At 42.9% G+C, this 19,314-nt stretch overlaps 1 protein-coding gene across 14 annotated transcripts in view; it reads right to left on the minus strand.

The window, feature by feature from the left end:
- SCHIP1 (schwannomin interacting protein 1) overlaps positions 1–19,314 on the minus strand; it is a 186,604-nt gene that overhangs the window by 33,198 nt on the left and 134,092 nt on the right. For 9 of the 14 annotated variants that reach the window (XM_042235034.1, XM_042235018.1, XM_027958909.3 and 6 more), the window contains one exon: positions 2,075–2,193. In XM_042235034.1, coding sequence (XP_042090968.1) covers positions 2,075–2,193 — 119 coding nt within the window. Of the gene's footprint in view, positions 1–2,070; positions 2,194–11,895; positions 12,079–14,497; positions 14,672–19,314 lie in introns of those variants that run through there. The other 5 variants (XM_042235044.2, XM_060405332.1, XM_060405342.1 and 2 more) reach the window with 3 other exon arrangements.

A 19,314-nucleotide genomic window follows, 5' to 3' on the forward strand; every position in this document is an offset into this window, starting at 1 on the left:
AGGGCACGCCAACTATGGACTGGCAAAGGGAAAAATGGGGCAATTAAAATTTCAGAATAAAAAATAAAATTTCTTAAGTAATCATAGCTTACTACATGGCTCAAAGTGAATAATATACAATCTTAATAATGTAAAATCAAACAGTTATTTTACCCCAAATTCTGAAAAAATTACAGGGGGAGGATGGGGGGATATATAGATATGTCTGTGGGAGGGCTGTAAAAGAGAGTTAAACCCCAGCTTTCTGTTATTTGGTAGTCAAAAGATGGCTTAAAAGTAAAAGCTAAGAAGATCAGCATTTTATTCAGAGACATAAACACCAGCAATAGCTAAGGAGTTAAACACTATTATTTCTGGAGAGTGAGCTAGGATAGACAGGGATAGGAGCAAGGACTGTTACTTTTATTTTGTGTTGTTATTATATACTCTGTAGTTAATTCTACTTTACTTTTAAAGCCATGTAACACACACACACACTTTGATTCTGAAACCCAGACCTCCTCCCATTTGGACCAGATGGATATGACATGGCTGAGCAGAGAGATGGGATTTCTAAAAGAAAACTTTTGGGGGCTTTGGGGAAAGAATAGTAACAGAGATCTAGAAGACCATCTATGGAGTCTACTCTCCTCATTTTACAAAAACGAGGAAACTGAGGTATGGTAAAACTAAGTACATTGTTCAAGTCTCAGAGTTAGAAGCTGACTAGGATGAGCCCTCAGATGTCCAGGTTCCTAGGCCAGAGTCCTCCTGCCACTTCCCACTGGGAGGGGAAAGAGGTGCTTCTACAGCAAAGGCGAAGGCTTCCAGCTCTGAAATGACATATGAAGAGATCGAGGGAATCCTCTGAGCCTGTGCTGGCCCCACACCCACCGAGGAGGACATGCCTGAACACTGTGTGGCCAGGTCTCAGCTCCTGACTCCAGGCACTAACCCACTGGCAGTAACTCCTTATATGCACACATACAGAAGTATGAGGCTTACTGAAAGCCAGATAAAATAGATACCAAAGTGTCTAATTCTGGACCTCATAGGAAGGAAAGAGTGGAAATTAACTGGCTGAACAAATGCATGAATGCTATTATTTGTCTCCCATACTTGGTTTATCATGGTAAGAATACCTAGTATTTATATAGGGGATATCTGCTCTTAAGAGAGTCCAAAGGAAGAGAGATATTTTGACAAGAAACAGATATCTGGGGAGGGATCAAGAGAATGCTGATGCATCTTCAGTTACTACCATCTTTTAAAAACAGTGTTCTCTGTGCTTTCACCACTTGGAATACCTGTACTCGTAACAGTTAATTTTGCAAACTGTCTATACCCTCTCAAACAAAGTGTGACCTATGGACTGGCAGAGGAACATCAGCTGGGAGCTTGTAAGAAATACAGAATCTTAAGCCCCACCCAGACCTACTGAATCAGAATCAGCATTTTAACAAAATCCCCATGTGACACATTTGCACATTAAAGTTTGAGAAGCTCTGGTCTACAGTCCTATTTTCCAGGTAGAATTATAATTTTAACATATTTTCATTGGAATCAGAAGCTATGCAAATAATCAATGATACCCTGAAATCAAGATTAAAACAAAACAAAACAAAACACCTTGCAAGACAGGTTAAGCTAGCAGTAAATGTTCAATGATCAAAGTGGGAATTGTATTTCTCAGTTACCAGTATTCACTGTTATCAAATGCATTAGAGGGGTGAGTCTGGATGTTTTGGGATTGCTTAATGGCAAATCTGGTGGTCTGCCACACGTTCCAAACATCAGTCGGCTTGCTTAAGAGTGTAGCTTGATTTCCCCATCACAAAGTAAAATCAGTACTGTGTCTAAAAATGAAATATAGAAATCTGACCTCAAATGGGCCCCAAATCCCCAAAATTAAAACCCAAAAAACCAACCCAACAAACAGGTGGGGAGAGATCTGTCTAGCACACAAATAAAGGTGGTAGTGTTATGGGGGGAAAATACTCAAGGATTTAAAGGATATCTCATTAAACATACAGTCAGATGACAAAATCCATTAGGTACATATTAAAAAAAAAAATCAATTCAAAACAGCACTCACCGGGAGGAAAGGCTTGGCTTCCCGCTTTTGCTACAGCTGGTATAAATTCCTGGGCCATCATCAAAGAAGCTTCCCAGTGCCAACTTCTGTCGGATAGATTCCCTCTCATTTTTCTGTGCCTAAAATTTCAGGAAAATAAAACATGCCGATAAGCAGGCACATACATCACAACCAGAGGCAATCTAACTGCTAGGTCTCTTAGAACTGTAATATTAGACAAAAACAAAATAAAACAGGCCACAGCACAAGAGCATTTGAATTAATAAGAGCTGAAATGCAATCTGTCATTCCTGACTCCGAGTCTGTGAGTTAATTTCAGTTCTTCAGAGCCCATTACGATCACTAGTCTAGGAAATCACCCTCATGGTACTAAATGGTAGTCATCAGGATGGAACTACAGCTGACTCTTGAACAACATGGGTTTGAACTGCTCAGATCCAGTTACAGAAGACTTTTTTCAATAGTAAATACTATAGTACTTCACGATCCATGACTCGTTGAATCTGTGAACCGCACACAGGCATGGCTGACTATAAGTTACAGGCAGATTCTCTACTGTCCTGAGGGTTGATACCCCTAACCCCTTGTTAAAGGGTCACCTGTAGATTATTTGGTGCTTTCATCTTTCTTCTTACCTGCTAGATATGACAAGAGTAAGAGAGTAAAGGACAAGCACTTTGTCCTAAATCAAATCGCTTTTATCTTAAATGAGGGCTCATGTCTTTTGCCTTCTTTACATGGTCCCTTTCAGGCCACTTTCTCTTTGGCAGGAACATTAATTCATTCAACTGACAGGCACCAAGCCTCTATGAGAGGCAGGAGCCATACTGTGACGCTGGAAGCACGGCTCAGGATGGATAGACAGAGCCTCTGCCCCTACCCAGCTTACAGTCTTGGTGGGGACATTTGTTTTTGTTCAATATCCTGATCTCACCGGGTTTAGAATGTGAGAAATCCTAACACAGTGCTTGGAATAGCTGGAGGATTCTCACTGGACCCATCTGTTTCATATTTTGAAGGGAGGTCAGGTCCATGTGCATAGGAACAGAATTTGGTAAACTACACTACTGGGATAATTTGGATATGTTTACAACCCTTGGTTTCCCATAAAAGTCCCATAAAAACTCACCATGCTGAACTTCTAAACCCTTTAAACAACAGGAGAGGAGATTAGACATGATTTCCTTAGTTAAAAACAAACCCACAAAAAACAAATATAATGAGTTGGATATCCTGGGGTGAGAATGAGATTTAGGTTTTCTGTTTTTGTGGGGTGAGGGGGGCTGTGAGAAGCACCATTTTAAGTTTTGAGCAGGGAGCTGAAGACGATGCTGACCAAATTATATTACACAACACAACTCAGGTGATGGGGTGTGGTCACAGAACACCCCATCACCCTGATTCTCCCAGGAGGAGGTCCTGGAGCCACATTTGCTGCCACCAGTACCCACAAGTTACAGAGGAAGCTCTGATCCACCATCTGAGCATCACTGTCACAGTAATGACATGTACAACCTATCATAAGGGCAGGCTGAAAAATGGCTTCATTTCATCCCCAAGTGAAGGGCAATATACTATAGGCTAAGGAGGCTATTTACATGGTAATTACTAGTCACATGTAGCTATTTACGTTCAAATTTAAAATTAATTCAAATAAAAAATTCAGTTTCTCCAGTCATACTACTGCATTTCAAGAGCTCCAGAGCCACAGGTGGCTCTAGCAGATACCATATTGGAAGCTCAGAATAAAATATACGACAGCGCAGCCCTGCTAAGACAGCGTTAGCTTCAACAGTCTGCATCAGAATTTCCTGTAGAGACTTAAAAATGCACATTCCCATCACTTCTGAGCCGTCTGGCTAAGATCAAGTGTAAAATACACACTCCTAGTCTCTAGCACCGGATATTTAGTTTCAATAGGCTTTCCTTCTAGTTCAAGGAAAGCTCATCCTTATTTTCCTTTTCTCTAACATTTAAAAATTCTTGGACACTATAACCATTCTTTCAACTTTCATATTTAGCAATTATATTTAAATCTATCCATCTACTCAGATATCTTCCTATTTTGTCACGTATCCATGGAATTGTGTCATACTAGCAGCTATAGAGTGTGCGTGTGTGTGTGTGTGTCATACTAGCAGCTATAGAGTGTGCGTGTGTGTGTGTGTCTTACTAGCAGCTATAGAGTGTGCGTGTGTGTGTGTGTGTCATACTAGCAGCTATAGAGTGTGCGTGTGTGTGTGTGTCATACTAGCAGCTATAGAGTGTGCGTGTGTGTGTGTGTGTCATACTAGCAGCTATAGAGTGTGCGTGTGTGTGTGTGTCATACTAGCAGCTATAGAGTGTGCGTGTGTGTGTGTGTGTGTCATACTAGCAGCTATAGAGTGTGTGTGTGTGAGACACAGCCACAAGATGAACAATTCTTCGTACAGTTACAGATGTGATGCTGATCTCATCTGATTACTGGGCTAGTATAGCACTGAGCCCTGAGAAGGTAACCACAAGGCTGTAAAGGGAAGTAAAGAATGCTCTTAATTTCACTAACCACTTGCAACTGTATTTTTGGAAACCTTAGTTAAAGCAACCCACCCTTCCAAATATGCGGGGCTGGTACTTAACTGGTGATCGTCCTGCCAAAATAGAACCACACTTGACATCTTTACTTAAAACAAATTCACTTCAAAATCCCAAAATCTGCTATGCAGATTTAACATAATCAGTGAACTTATTTCTGAATCCATGTAACAGACAAGAGAGATTATTACTTAATGTCCTCTACAGTCAGAAAACTGTTGAGTGGAATGAAATATCCAAATATAAAATCGGTAGATCATAAATGAGTGTTAATGACCAATATTGTCCAACATTATCCTGGGGTCTGGAAGAAGTTGTCTTTACAGAAAACACCTATCCCGGGTGTAAAGGTGTTAATATACCCTTGATTCCATGTCTGTCTCTCCTGATTTACTTGGTATGTTAAAGTGATAGATAGTGGAGAAGGTCTTAAAAATATTCTTATCCATGTTAATTCCAATTTTAATACCAGAATACTTAATAACTGTTTAAAGAGGTCTGTTTTATAAATGGGTAAAGAACTTGTGGTACATTTATACAAAGAAATATTACTCAGCCATAAAAAGGAACAAATTTGAGTCAGTTGCAGTGAGGTGGATGAACCTAGAGCCTCTTATACAGAGTGAAGTCAGAAAAAGAAAAACAAGTATTGGATATTAATGCATATATTTGGAATCTAGATAAATGCTACTGATAAACCTAGTAGAGAACACACTTGTGGACACAGTAGGGGAAGATGAGGGTGGGATGAATTGAGGAAGTAGCATTGATACACACACACACACACACATATACTATCATGTGTAAAGTAGTGGAAAGTTGCTAAATAACACAGGGAGCCCAGGCAGGCACTCTGTGATAACCTAGCCGGGTGGCATGGGGGAGGGGAGGGAGGTTCAGGAGAGAAGGGATATATATATATATATATATATATATAAATATATATATAAACTGATTACATTGTTGTCAGAGAAGGCGATGGCACCCCACTCCAGTACTCTTGCCTGGAAAATCCCATGGACGGGGGAGCCTGGTGGGCTGCAGTTCATGGGGTCGCGAAGAGTCAGACACGACTGAGCGACTTCCCTTTCACTTTTCACTTTCATGCATTGGAGAAGGAAATGGCAACCCCCTCCAGTGTTCTTGCCTGGAGAATCCCGGGGACGGGGGAGCCTGGTGGGTTGTCTATTGGGTCGCACAGAGTTGGACACGACTGAAGCGACTTAGCAGCAGCAGCATGTTGTTGTAGGGCAGAAACCAACATAAAATGTAAAGTAACTTTTCACCAATTAAAAAAAATAAAATTTAAGAAAATGAAGAGGACTATTTTGTAATACACAAATGTCCCCTCCTTATCCTCTTCTCTCTCTGGATCAAGAAAAGTACAGGGGCTTCCTTGGTGGCTCAGTGGCAAAGAATCCACCTGCCAATGAAGGGGACATGGGTCTGATGCCTGAGCTAGGAAGACCCTACACGCCACAGGGCAACTAAGCCCAAGAAACACGACGACTGAGCCTGTGCCCTAGAGCTCTGGAAAGGCAACTCCTGAAGCCTGCGCCCTAGAACCTGTGCTCTGCAACAGAAGAAGCCACTGTAATGAGAAGCCTGGGCACCAAAATGAAGAGCAGCCCTCACTTGCCACAACTAGAGAAAAGCCCATGAAGCACTGAAGACCCCAAACAGCCACAAATTAACAAATAAATAAAATAATAAATTAAAAAAGAAAAGTATGAAGAATATAAAAGTCGCCATAATCCCACCACTGAGACACAGACCACTGCTAACATTCTGGTATATTTCCTTTTAGTTTTTTTCTAATCTTATGTGTATATTTTTCTCTTTTTTATAAAATTGAGATCACATTGTTTATTATACTTTGAGAACGCCCTCATTCATTCAAAATCCTTTAAAGATACAATTGTAAATGGCTGCATGCCATTCTATCCTCTGGAGTTATCTTCTATTGTTACCCATTTGGGTTGTATCCAATTAAAAATGACATAGAAGCTAGCATTTTTACATCAGTCCTTGCCCACATGTCTGATTATTTCCTCAGGATAAGTTCCTGGAAGTGGAATTACCAGATCAGCTGAGGGTGAACATTTGTTGAGGCGCTTGACACATTTTGTCACATTGCTCGAGAGGAAATCTGTTCCAATTTACATGCCCACCAGCAACGTGAAAGGGTGCAGCTTTCACTATATCCTGGCTAACACTGAGTATTTTCACTTAAAAAATGCTATCGTTTTTAATTTGATGGGAAAAAGGGCTATCCTTTTTATTTTCTTTGATTACCAGTGAGATGAAATATTTACATTTTTTCAGTTAACATACTAGCTTTTCTGGAAACTACTTACTATGAGTTTTGCTTATTTTTCTATATAGGTCTGAGAGTTCTGCAGATTTTATAGTAAGCATATGATTCATCTTTTTGAGTTTGCAACCTAAGTGTTACATAGTTCAGTCAATAGTGCACTCCGTCTGAAGTGTCTGCTGGCTCTGTGCTTGGAAAATCCTTCCCAGTCCAGAAGTAAGGGCTCCCACTTGATGTTGGAGGATTCAGTGAGAAAACTTATGTGAACTGCTTAGTAGCAGTGTCACGAGAGTGTGTGTTCCTCGGTTCTTTGTCTCGTAACAACAAAGATTTGGAGCGACGGACATAAAAGCCCTCTGTGCGTCACAGCTCTCGGGTCTTGGACAAACCGTGTTATAGCTCTTAGGCAAATCAGTGTTACAGCTCTATTTTATTTAGAAGATAGCAGGAGAATCCATCCTTGAAGCGTGAGGGCATGCCAGCCCAAAGACTTGAAGGGAAGAGAGTGGAGGAGTGTGTAGGGGAGGGGGAGACAGAGAGGGAGAGAGAGAGAAAGAGCGCACGCACGTGGGAGAGGGAGAGAGACAGAAAGTGCTTTGGCTCCTCCTTTTATAAGTATTTCCTCCCCCCGGGCCTGCCCTGTGCAAATTGGCCTCAGCCAGGAGTGCTGTTTGTTCTGCCTGAAGTCTTCACTCTGGTCCTCGGACCTTCTTTTGTTCTATTTTTGCGGGCTTTTCCCCTCCTTGTCTTTTAGCCACCACCATTTTGGACTCCTTTTCCCTATTCTACCTACCTACCAGTAGTACCTGCCCTATGGTAATGTAAATCTGCAGTAAACAGTAGCTGTTATGATTAATCCTCCAACCATTCTTGCTCTGAAGATGGAACAGAGGCTGAAGGAGGGTTACCCTACTATTAGATAGAAGAGCAAGGATTCAAGTCCATCTTTCTGGGGCCACATCTCCCGGCCCCTCTTCCACACGGATTAGTCGAGTGTCCAGGCGGACACCAAGCTGGAGACAGATATGTATCAACTTCTTTCCTGAAATGGATGTGACGCTTTCTCAGAAAAGGAGAACACACCTGACTTTAAAACATACACTCTGCATGGCTAATCATAACCACAAACATTTACAACACAAACATCTTCTCATTGGAGCCACTCTCTTGTCATCACTGCTCAATCTTCCTTCTGGAACAAATGTGATTCCTAACATTTCAAATTACTATATTCAACTGACTAGTAAAACAGTTTTTCTCTTAAACTTCAACAATTGAAACCCAATTTCCTTCCAGTTGCCCACATGTATAATGTATAATGTGTGTGTATGTGAAATGGAATATTCCTTGCCATATCAGTAAACAAAGGATACCATAGTCCTCAGCAATTGCGGCCCTCTAACATGAGTTGGTGAGCCTTGAGGAGACTCAGGAAGGAAAGAATTATCTGCCACCTAGCAGCCATCAGACTGCAGCCACTCCCTACGCTGAGCCCTAGGGAAACTCGGGAAGTGAACTGGCCCCAGGTAGCTGAGGTGCATATCAAAGGAATGATTTGAGTGAGCCTAGACTCTAGCATCTTCCCATATACAGAAAAGTGCTAAATTCCTTAATTTGGGATATCTGGTTTTCTTTAATTAACAGTCATCTTTTGCTGTTCAGCTCATCTGCCCTTTACTGCAAAACTTTTCTTTTTAATTGAAGGATAATTGCTGTATTGCATTGGTTTCTACCAAACATCAACATGAATCAGCTGTAAGTTTACCCATTTCCCCTCCTAACTGAACATCCCTCCTGCCTCTCTCCCTATCCCACCACTCTAGGTTGTTACTGAGCCCCAGTTTCAGTTCCCTGAGTCATATAGCAAATTTCCATTGGCTGTCTATTTTACATATGGAACAGAACTTCCCCTCAATGCCTCCTTGGAGCAGTTCTCTCAGGGTTACTTGAGATGCTGACTACTGGGCTTAAAGTCCTAAAAATTCCCACCAAATAAAACATAACTCTCAACTTCGAGGTTGTATTTTTTAGGTCTCCATGTGTGTGCACGTATAGTTCCGAGGTTCTTTTGTTCTCTAAGGAATTATACCTGTAGGGCAATTATGTCCTCTAAGCCACCAAAGCCCAAAGATGCCCCAGGGTGGAGAGCAGCAAAGTGCACAGGAAAAGGAGGAGGCTAGCACACTCTCCGACTGTGTTTATGGCAAGTTGAGTCACGTCCACTCCTAAAACAGCCTTGGGAAATACAGTCATAAAACCAAAGTGAGACATCTAAAATCGATGTTGCTAGCAAAATGCAAGAGGGCACCTGAGGAGGAGCGGCTCATCACTATGAGACAGAATGGCTCCCACGAACCTCATCAAGAGTGAAAATGCTCTCACAGATTCACCACTGTCCAGTCACAGGCAGTTTTTGTCCTCGCCTGTCACCGAATTTCCCACTGCCACCCTCTGAGCCTGGGCAGATAAGGCTCAGAGTGGCTTTTGAGGGCATCCCGCGAGCAGAGATCTCAGAACATGGACCACTGAGCCCCCTCAACATTCCAAACACTGGGGCTCAGCCTTTCCCATTGTGTTCTGTTGTAATTCCCCAAACTCGACAAGAATCAAGACGAGTGTTTGGTAAAAGTAGTGCTCAGTCATGTCCAACTCTTTTGCGACCCCATGGACTGTTCAGTTCAGTTCAGTTCAGTCGCTCAGTCGTGTTCGACTCTTTGTGACTCCATGAATCGCAGCACGCCAGGCCTCCCTGTCCATCACCAACTCCCGGAGTTCACTCAGAGTCGCATCCAACGAGTCAGTGATGCCATCCAGCCATCTCACCCTTGGTCGTCCCCTTCTCCTCCTGCCCCCAGTCCCTCCCAGCATCAGAGTCTTTTCCAATGAGTCAACTCTTCGCATGAGGTGGCCAAAGTACTGGAGCTTCAGCTTTAGCATCAATCCTTCCAAAGAAATCCCAGGGTTGATCTCCTTGCAGTCCAAGGGACCCTCAAGAGTCTTCTCCAACACCACAGTTCAAATGCATCAATTCTTTGGCGCTCAGCCTTCTTCACAGTCCAACTCTCACATTCGTACATGACCACTGGAAAAACCATAGCCTTGACTAGAAGGACCTTAGTCGGCAAAGTAATGTCTCTGCTTTTGAATATGCTATCTAGGTTGCTCATAACTTTTCTTCCAAAGAGTAAGCGTCTTTTAATTTCATGGCTGCAGTTACCATCTGCAGTGATTTTGGAGCCCCCCAAAATAAAGTCTGACATTGTTTCTACTGTTTCCCATCTATTTCCCATGAAGTGATGGGACCAGATGCCATGATCTTCGTTTTCTGAATGCTGAGCTTTAAGCTAACCTTTTCACTCTCCTCTTTCATTTTCATCAAGAGGCTTTTTAGTTCCTCTTCACTTTCTGCCATAAGGGTGGTGTCATCTGCATATCTGAGGTTATTGATATTTCTTCCAGCAATCTTGATTCCAGCTTGTGTTTCTTCCAGTCCAGCGTTTCTCATGATGTACTCTGCATATAAGTTAAATAAGCAGGGTGACAATATACAGCCTTGACGAATTCCTTTTCCTATTTGGAACCAGTCTGTTGTTCCATGTCCAGTTCTAACTGTTGCTTCCTGACCTGCATACAGATTTCTCAAGAGGCAGGTTAGGTGGTCTGGTATTCCCATCTCTTTCAGAATTTTCCACAGTTTATTGTGATCCACACAGTCAAAGGTTTGGCATACTCAAGAAAGCAGAAATAGATGTCCTTCTGGAACTCTCTTGCTTTTTCCATGATCCAGCGGATGTTGGCAATTTGATCTCTGGTTCCTCTGCCTTTCTTCTCCCCATGGACTGTAGTCTGCCAGTATCCTCTGTCCATGGAATTAATTTTCCCAGGCAAGAATACTGGAGTGGGTTGCCATATCCTCCTTCAAGGGATCTTCCCATCCCAGGGATTGAACTTGTGTCTCCCTGCACTGGCAGGCAGATTCTTTCCATCTCCAAATGTGGCCCATCCCAAGTTCTTTTCATACTTTCTTTGGGATGTGGCTGCACCCAGTCCTTACATACCTGTTACCCACACCCCTCCTCTGATCCTGTCTTTGTCTCTTTCAGTTCTGTTCACCTTGCTTGTAGTGTCTGGTCACTGATGCAGGAGCTACCTAGTTTTCCACATGCTGATCTTATAAATTTATAAGCACAAAATTGCACATTTCTAAACTTTATTTGACAAACTATTTTTGTGAGGGCAGCTGCAGGCCCACCAGGGTTCTCAGAAACACACAACATCCTGTGCCTAAGCCTATAGCCAGCTGGTGCTCAGGACACTGCCAGCAGCTGCTTCCTTCTGACCTCTCCACAGATGCTGGTCCCATGGAGCCAGAAAGCGCCTGACCCAGAGGAAGGGGTTCCTTAAACTCCCTAAAGCAGGAAGACACGTAAGGAAGCTTGGCTTAGAGAATCAGGGAGAACAGTTGATGCAAATGATTCAGCGGCACTTTGGGAACAAAGGCAGATGTGAGCTTAGGCGCAGTGACAACCTGAGTCTGGATGGGATTCAGTTATGGGGAAGGAAGTAGGGGAAAGGAAAGCATTTCTCCCTGGTTTGTTGTTTTCCATCTCTTTCCTGAGTTGATCTTCCCCTCCTCCCCAGCTCCATGGTTTCCTACTTCTACCTGTTCACTATGGGAACAGAAATGGCCTGTTATTATTGGATGTGCTTATTTTACCATGCTGTCTCAGTACAATTCACTATAAATCCTGTAAGATACCACTTCCAGCAGCCTCCTTCCTGCCTTGCTAAGATTGTTAACTCTGCCAGGGCTTCTTATACCTCAGGGTGCATACCAATCACCTGGGGACGTACATTCTGATTTAGGGCCGGGCTGGAGAGCTTGAATTTCTTTTTCTTTTTTAAAATTGAGGTATAGTTGCTTTGGGCTTACCAGGTGGCACCAGCGGTAAAGAACCCGCCTGCCAATGCAGGAGATGTAAAAGATGCGGGTTTGATCCCTCGGTTGGGGAGATCCCCTGGAGGAGGAAGTGGTAATCCACTCCAGTATTCTTCCCTGGAGAATCTCATGGACAGAGGAGCCTGGTGGGCAACAATCCATAGGGTTGCAAAAAGTCAGACATAACTGAAGCGACTTAGCCCACGTGCAAAGCTGCTTTACAATGTTGTGTTAGTTTCTGCTGTACAATGAAGTGAATCAGCTCTATGTATAAATATATCCCCTCCCAACCCCCCCTTCCATTCCACCCCTCTAGGTCACAGCGGTGAGCTCCCTGTGTATGTAGCTACTTCCTACCAGCTATCTCTTTTACGATAGTGTGTATATATATATATATATCAACCCCCTTCTTGAGACCTTGCATATCTAACACGCTCCAGGAGTTGCAAGGAGTTAGGGGTCACAAAGAGTCAGACACAACTGAGCGACTTCCCTTTCACTTTTCACTTTCATGCACTGGAGAAGGAAATGGCAACCCACTCCAGTGTTCTCGCCTGGAGAATCCCAGGGATGGGGGAGCCTGGTGGGCTGCCGTCTATGGGGTCGCATAGAGTCGGACACGACTGAAGTGACTTAGCAGCAGCAGCAGCAGTAGACTCACAGAAGGTCCTCTCTCCCTCTCTAAGCTCAAGAAGCCTCCAGGCAGGAATGTTCTTTCTCCATCTTTCACCAAGGTGTCCCACATATGTCTCCGGAAATGTCTGTTAAAGTGATGATATAAACATTTTCCACCAATGGGGAAAAGGAAAGCAATGTGCCATTGAGGATAAACCTCCTGAGAGCTGGCAGCTGCATTATTCCAGGAGCTGATGAATACCCTGGTCCCCCAGGGCCCAGGAAGAAACTTGGGCTGTAGGGACCTTGCTGTGAAACCAGCATGCCAAATGGGGAACCGCATAGGTGGGTGCCAGCACAAGGTGGTCCTCTCTCTCTGTTCACAAGTTTCTTTAAATCAGTAGTGCTCAAATTTGATTATGCATGAGAATCACCTGGAGGGTTTGCAAAACCATACACTATTTCTCTGATTCAGAAGGTCTGGGGTGGGGTTGAGAAAGTGCATTCCTAACAAGATCCGAGATGCTGCTGGCTCAAACACCTTGAGAACCATGGCTTTAAATACCTGAACCGATCAAGGAGCTACACAGGGCACAAAGCTGGTACTTCCTCAGTTGAGCACAGCTGTGTTCCCTGTGGACTGTCCAGATTCCAAACCCAGGTGCACTGCATTGGTAGCTGTCTGCTCTCTGTCGAGGCCTTGACAGGATGCCTGTTTTGAAGCAATTAATGTGCCCGTTGCTTCAGTACAATCTATTGACTAGTGATATCTGGCATCATTGCTATTAGCAGCATCTACCAGGGAATGCAACTGGGATTCTGGAGCTCCCTGCAGAAAAGAACTCTTTCTTTAGGAGAATAATAGTGACTCTCATTTCTCTCCTTAAGAAAGGAACTTTTACTCTAAATTTATAGGCAGCATTCAAGTGCGAAGGAGTCTGAGACTTTTAAACATTAGGAACCAGAAGGGACAAACTATTTGTTAATTCGGAAATTTTTCTTTTAAACAAAAAATAAAAACAAAACCCCCTAAATATTGATAGCATTTTCTAATTATTTTCTCACTGAAACAACTATGGGTTTGTCACAAGATCAAAATATGAACACAGCATTCTGTAAGAATACAGGTTGTATGCTTTTGAATGGCAAGGGCAGAAATACTTGCTCTGGGCAGGTTATTTCAAGTTCTTGCATCTGATTTCACTCCCTGGGAAGGCCTTTACGATTCTTAGCGGAAATGTAAGTTAAATAACCAAGTATCTTCCCATTGTATCACTGAAATGGATATTAAATCTGGGTGCTTTTTTTCAGTTTGTCTTTCAGACATTTTCTATTTCTGACACTTACACTAAACAATCCAGAAAAGTTTCCTGAAGTGCTGTTGAAATCTCTTATCTTTGCATCCCTACACTGATCTGCCTAAACAAGTCCTCTGGACGAGATGTCAGGCCGAGCTGTTGAGCAATGTTAAGGTCTGGGTTTGGCTTGCTCAACACCAGTACTCAGGAGAGAGCTGCCCTTGGATCAAGTCCAGGACAGGTATCCAAGCAGGGCCCAGGAGCCTCCTGACACCTATTTTACTTAAAAATTTGCCAACAGCAAAAGTGTTGGGATATCAGTCCAGACGATGGAGATTGTTTTCTTTTTTTTACTCTTGGTTAATCCTGAGGATGGTTTGGCCTATTTACTGCATTCCTTGTCCTCCAGCTGTTGGGAGTGGGTATCAACGAAAGAAGGCAGCCAGAAATGCTGGGTGCACCTTGAGCTCTCTCCTTTTCTCAAATGACTGCCCTCAGAGACTACTTTTAACAGGACAGTGTTATCTGGGACTCTATTTTTAACAGGCACCGTCTTACAAGTCTGTAAAACCATCTCGGTCATTCGGTATCAGTGTCAGACCACAACAGTTCAAAACACCACTGCAAGGTGATGGAACGGCCGAACTACACTACAATCAGCCACAAGAAGCTGGGTCCCCTACCTCCCATGTCAGGGTGGGCTGCCCATGTGGGGGGGTTGAACACGTGCATGACCAGGAAGGAGTGCAGGAGCCCGGAGCAGGGCAATCACAGCCAGGAAGACCCAAGTTAACCTCTTCACTGTGACACTTAATAGTGCAAGTTATGAAAACACTTAAAAGCCTCAGTTTCTTTTTCTGAAAAAAAAAAAAAAAAAAAGGGATAAAGATACCTTATTTTTTAGGTTGTATTAAGGATGAAATAAAATACTATATAGAAAGTACTTGACCCAGTGTCTGACCCAGAGAGAAACTCATTAAATGGTCTAGTTGTTAATATTAAAGGGAGGGATGGGGTAAATTGCTGAGAAGAGTGGAGAAAGGGATGAGCGAGATCCAGAAATGTCCAGGACAGATCCATAAAGACAGAAAGTGGATTAATGATTGTGGGGGGGGGGTGGGTAGGAATTAGGAGTAATTACTAACGGGGACAGGCTTATTTTAGGAGGGGAGCTGATGAAAACATTCTGACTTAGATAGCGGTGGTTTGTAGAACCCTATGAATATAATGAAAACCATCAAAGTGTACACTTGGAAATGCGAATCTTAAGGTATGTGAATTGTATCTCAGTTAATAAATAAACTGTACTCTCCCTCCCACAAACTGTGTGTGTGAGTCTTTTTTAAACTGAGACAAAATCCACATATCATATATCCAAAAAATTTATGGGTTCTGAAAGAACTCATTCCCTGATCACGCTGGCTCACCGAGGTGTACCAACCAGGTGATAAGATGCAAAGAAGCCTGAACGAGGAGCCAAGAGGCTTCATATTTACAAGACCTAAAACCAATCCTGCCAGTTTCTCCCGTGAAAGAAAAGGAGACTCTGGCCCACAGAGTGGAAGAGACTGTTCCTGGGGGGTTGAGGTGGGGCCGTCAAGGGTTCAGTAACTTAGCGGAGTTCCTCAAGCGCATTCAGCCTCACAGATAGGAAGACGTGAGGGTGCACAGAGGTCGACGGCTGCTTTTCCTCAGTAATTGCGTGGGGCGGGCAGAGCTCTCGTCTGGAATGGCAGCTGGCATTCTGTGTTCCTGTTTATTGCAGTTTATCTCAAGCAGTCATTTCCATTCACCTTTTTAAAAAAACATGAGGCGCAGCTGTGGCTTCACTTTAAATATTGTTCCTTCCAGCCTTTTAATTTTTTCACAGGCTCCTCCCTAATCTTTCACCATAATTGGATGCACCACACTGGAGACGGCACCCCGGAGAAACAAAGCCTGGCGAGCCGGCTTGCCCATCCTCCAACCACACACGGCTGCGGCTGCGGCTCCTTCTGCCAGGAGTAGCCTGGGGACAGAAAGCCAGGCCGGCTTCCCTGTGTTTGCTCTGCTCTGGCATGAAGTGGGAGCCAGTCCTCTGCTGTATTTCATGTTAAATTTTCTTGATTTCCCCACCCCTCCCCTCCACTGGTACAATTTGGATCTATCCCCTGCCCTGAGATGGCATGGGCTGTGCCTTTTCTAGGTCCACATTGGCCATTTGAATGTCCTTCCAGGTGGCATCAATTTCAGGGCAGCTTATTTGTGTACCTCCCACGTGGACTGTAAGCTCCCGGAGGGAAAGCCCAACCTCCCTTCTGTGATCCTGGCCCGAGCACAACGCCAGGGACCCACGAGGGCTCTTGGTGAGTGACAGCTGAAGGAATCAGGACACTGACCTGTGTGCCTTTGTGTCTTGAAGACAATGGGCTGTGTGACCAAAGGGCCATGTGACCAAAGGGCCAGAGGCTGCTCAGAGCAAGGCAGGGCCATAGTGGACTGAACGTTCACACCTCAGATTCTGCCAAGGTGTAGGCTTTCCTTTCTAGATACTCAGCTACGTTTTCCGTTGAGTACAGTCTTACTACTGTTACTGAATAAACCAGAGGTCCTAAATGAAACATCTTTCTTACCAACAGGACCTTCCCCAAGGAAACGAAACAGATGCATACTCTTTTCCTTCCTCTGCCTGGGTGGAATCTAATTTCAGTCGTTGTAAATGACCTTTCCTCTGAAGGCTGTTTGCCTGACTTTAAAACAACCTTGTAAAATAATCCCTTTACACAGGGCGGTATTTATTAGTGCAACTGGTATAGGAAATTCTATTGTACCCAGGCAGGGATATACCAATTTTCAAATTGTTTTGGACAACTGACCTCAGAATATAAGGAGGTGAAACAAGAAGTTACTAAAACTTTTGCTTTTGGTTATATTTTAAACATGTTAGTTTTGAAAATACCTATTTGTGTACAGCAGTCCTCCACATCTACAGATTCTGCATCTGTGGATTCAACCAACCACAGATCAAAGATATTTGGAAAAATACTTCCAGAAAGTTCCAAAAAGCAAAATATGAATTTGCCATGCATCCAGTAGCTATTGTATAGCATTTACATTGTATTTATAATTATTTATACAGCATTTACACTGTATTAGGTAGTAGTAAGCAAGCTTCCCTGATGGCTCAGTAGGTAAAGAATCTGCCTGCAAAGCAGAAGACACAGGAGACGTGGGTTCAATCTCTGGGTCAGGAAGATCCCCTGAAGGAGGAAATGCCAACCCACTCTAGCATTCCTGCCTGGGAAATCCCATGGACAGAGAAGTCTGGTGTGCTACAGTCCATGGGGTCACAGAGTCAGACATGACTGAGCACTCAGAGGTTAGAGGTGCTGTAAGTAACCTGAAGATTGTTTAAAGTATCCAGGAGGATGTGTGTGTTACATGCAAATACCATATCATGCTTGAGCATCCTGGGATTTTAGACTCTGTGGGGATCCTGAAACCAATCCCCCGTGGATACCAAAGGCCTAGTGTATACATTTCATACACACAAGATGGATTTTTACAGCAGTGTATGTGTAATTATGGGGCTTCCCAGGTGGCACTAGTGCTAAAGACGGCCTGCCAATGCAGAAGACATAAGAGACTCAGGTTCAATCCCTGGGTCAGGAAGATCCCCTAAAGGAGGGTATGGCAACCCACTCCAGTATTCTTAGAGCTTGGAGAATCCCACGGACAGAGGAGTCTGGAGGGCTATGGTCCATAGGGTCTCAAAGAGTTGGCCACAACTGAAGTGACATAGCATGCATGTGTAATTATGAGAGGGATACGTGTATGTTAATGGCTTGGGTTCAAAAACATTTTACTGATAAATATGAGATTAAAAAAAGCCTGCAGACTATTGCTTTATGGCATCTAATTATCAAAGTTTTCTACTTAGTAAACCAAACAGCAAAAAAAAAAAAAAAAAAAAAGAAAGAAAGAAAGAAAAGAAAGTTAGAGGGGGAAAAAACTTAGGAAGGTTCTAATTAGGAAAAGTGATTTTTATTTTAGGTAACTTTCTTATCTTTTGTGTTTTAAAGAAGGCCTATATCATCTGGTTTCACTAGACATTCTTAATGAAATGGTTAATAGTTTTTTTTTTTTTTAAAGCATAATGAAGCCTTCATAGTTCCATGATATGTATACATTTGAAAGCACTTCGCCTGAGAAAGGCAGATAAAGCTAAAATGACTAGAGAACGACTCTCAGATTTAGGGTCCAGAGTGACACATACTGATCTCTGGGTGTTTCCACATCTAGAAGTTTCATCTCGTAGTCTTCTATACTAACCTCTCAGATACAGTTCCTCCTAAAGTCACTCGTGGTGCGTTACCGCCTTAGTGAGATAAAGGGTGATACAATGCAACTCTCTTTTGTTGTTGCAGAGGTGTTAAAGCTACTTGAGCATCTCATGTTTGACACTTCAGTCAGTATTGTTATCACGGAGCCCGCAGATCATGGTTTAGTCATTCCTGGCATCTGGGCTCTCTCTGTTTCTAAGCAGATAAAACTACAGTGGTCATTACTTTACTGTTACTGCAGTAGCAAATGGTAGGTCTTTCATTTCTCCTAGGTGAAAACCGACCCACACTTTCCTTTTTGAGAAACGCTGTGACAAAGAAAATGTGACCAGTCCTTTGGCACTGAATGCAGAGGCAACATGAGACCTGTGTACTTGTTCTACTGGGCTGGGAAAGTGACTCTGACTTCTGAGCATCCCAAGTATCTTTTGCACACCCACTTCCGGCAGGAGGGGACATCAGAGAAGTGTCAGGGTTTCAGGACTCTGAGCATTTATCCTCTCGGGCCCTCATTTCCTTTTGGGGATCACAAAGGACAAAACCCACACAGAGCAACCCTGTAGGTCATTTAAACCTCTTTTACAACTTTAAGTTTCACTTTCTGAGAAAGAAAAGAAACTATCTGAACTGCCCTAAGAAATAAAGGATATACTTAAACAGGCCCCATACTCACACACAATTATGTATATAAGATCTAAACTGCCATATTTTACATTATTATATATAAAGATCTATTAAGACAGATAGATCTTCTATCTCAATCTAGGGGAAAAAGAGTGACATATTTGATCAAATTAAAAATTTAGGAGCAAATTCTACTGTTTCAGGTCATCTGCTTCTGAGGGAAAGAGGTCTTTCTTTCTAGGCCCTGATTTTTCATACTGTGCTGTGTCGTGACCTACACTTGACTTACAGGAAATAATAAGGGGGAAGGACATAGTGTTTAGCCTTCTGTGGACAGACAAGTATATACTGGTAGTTTAATTTCATGACCTCACCCATATAACTAAAGCTATTTTTACTTGGGGCTATTATTATGAAACTATTACCATATAAAACATACCAAAAATATATTTATTGACTTGCAAAAGAAAATGCAAGCAAAGAATTAGCAGATACTGTACCAGTTTTTTTTTTAAACCCCACACTTCTCTTAGTAAAACTTCATAGTTTTCATT

Source organism: Ovis aries, chromosome 1 (genome assembly GCF_016772045.2).
Source record: "Ovis aries strain OAR_USU_Benz2616 breed Rambouillet chromosome 1, ARS-UI_Ramb_v3.0, whole genome shotgun sequence".
Classification (NCBI taxonomy): domain Eukaryota; kingdom Metazoa; phylum Chordata; class Mammalia; order Artiodactyla; family Bovidae; genus Ovis; species Ovis aries.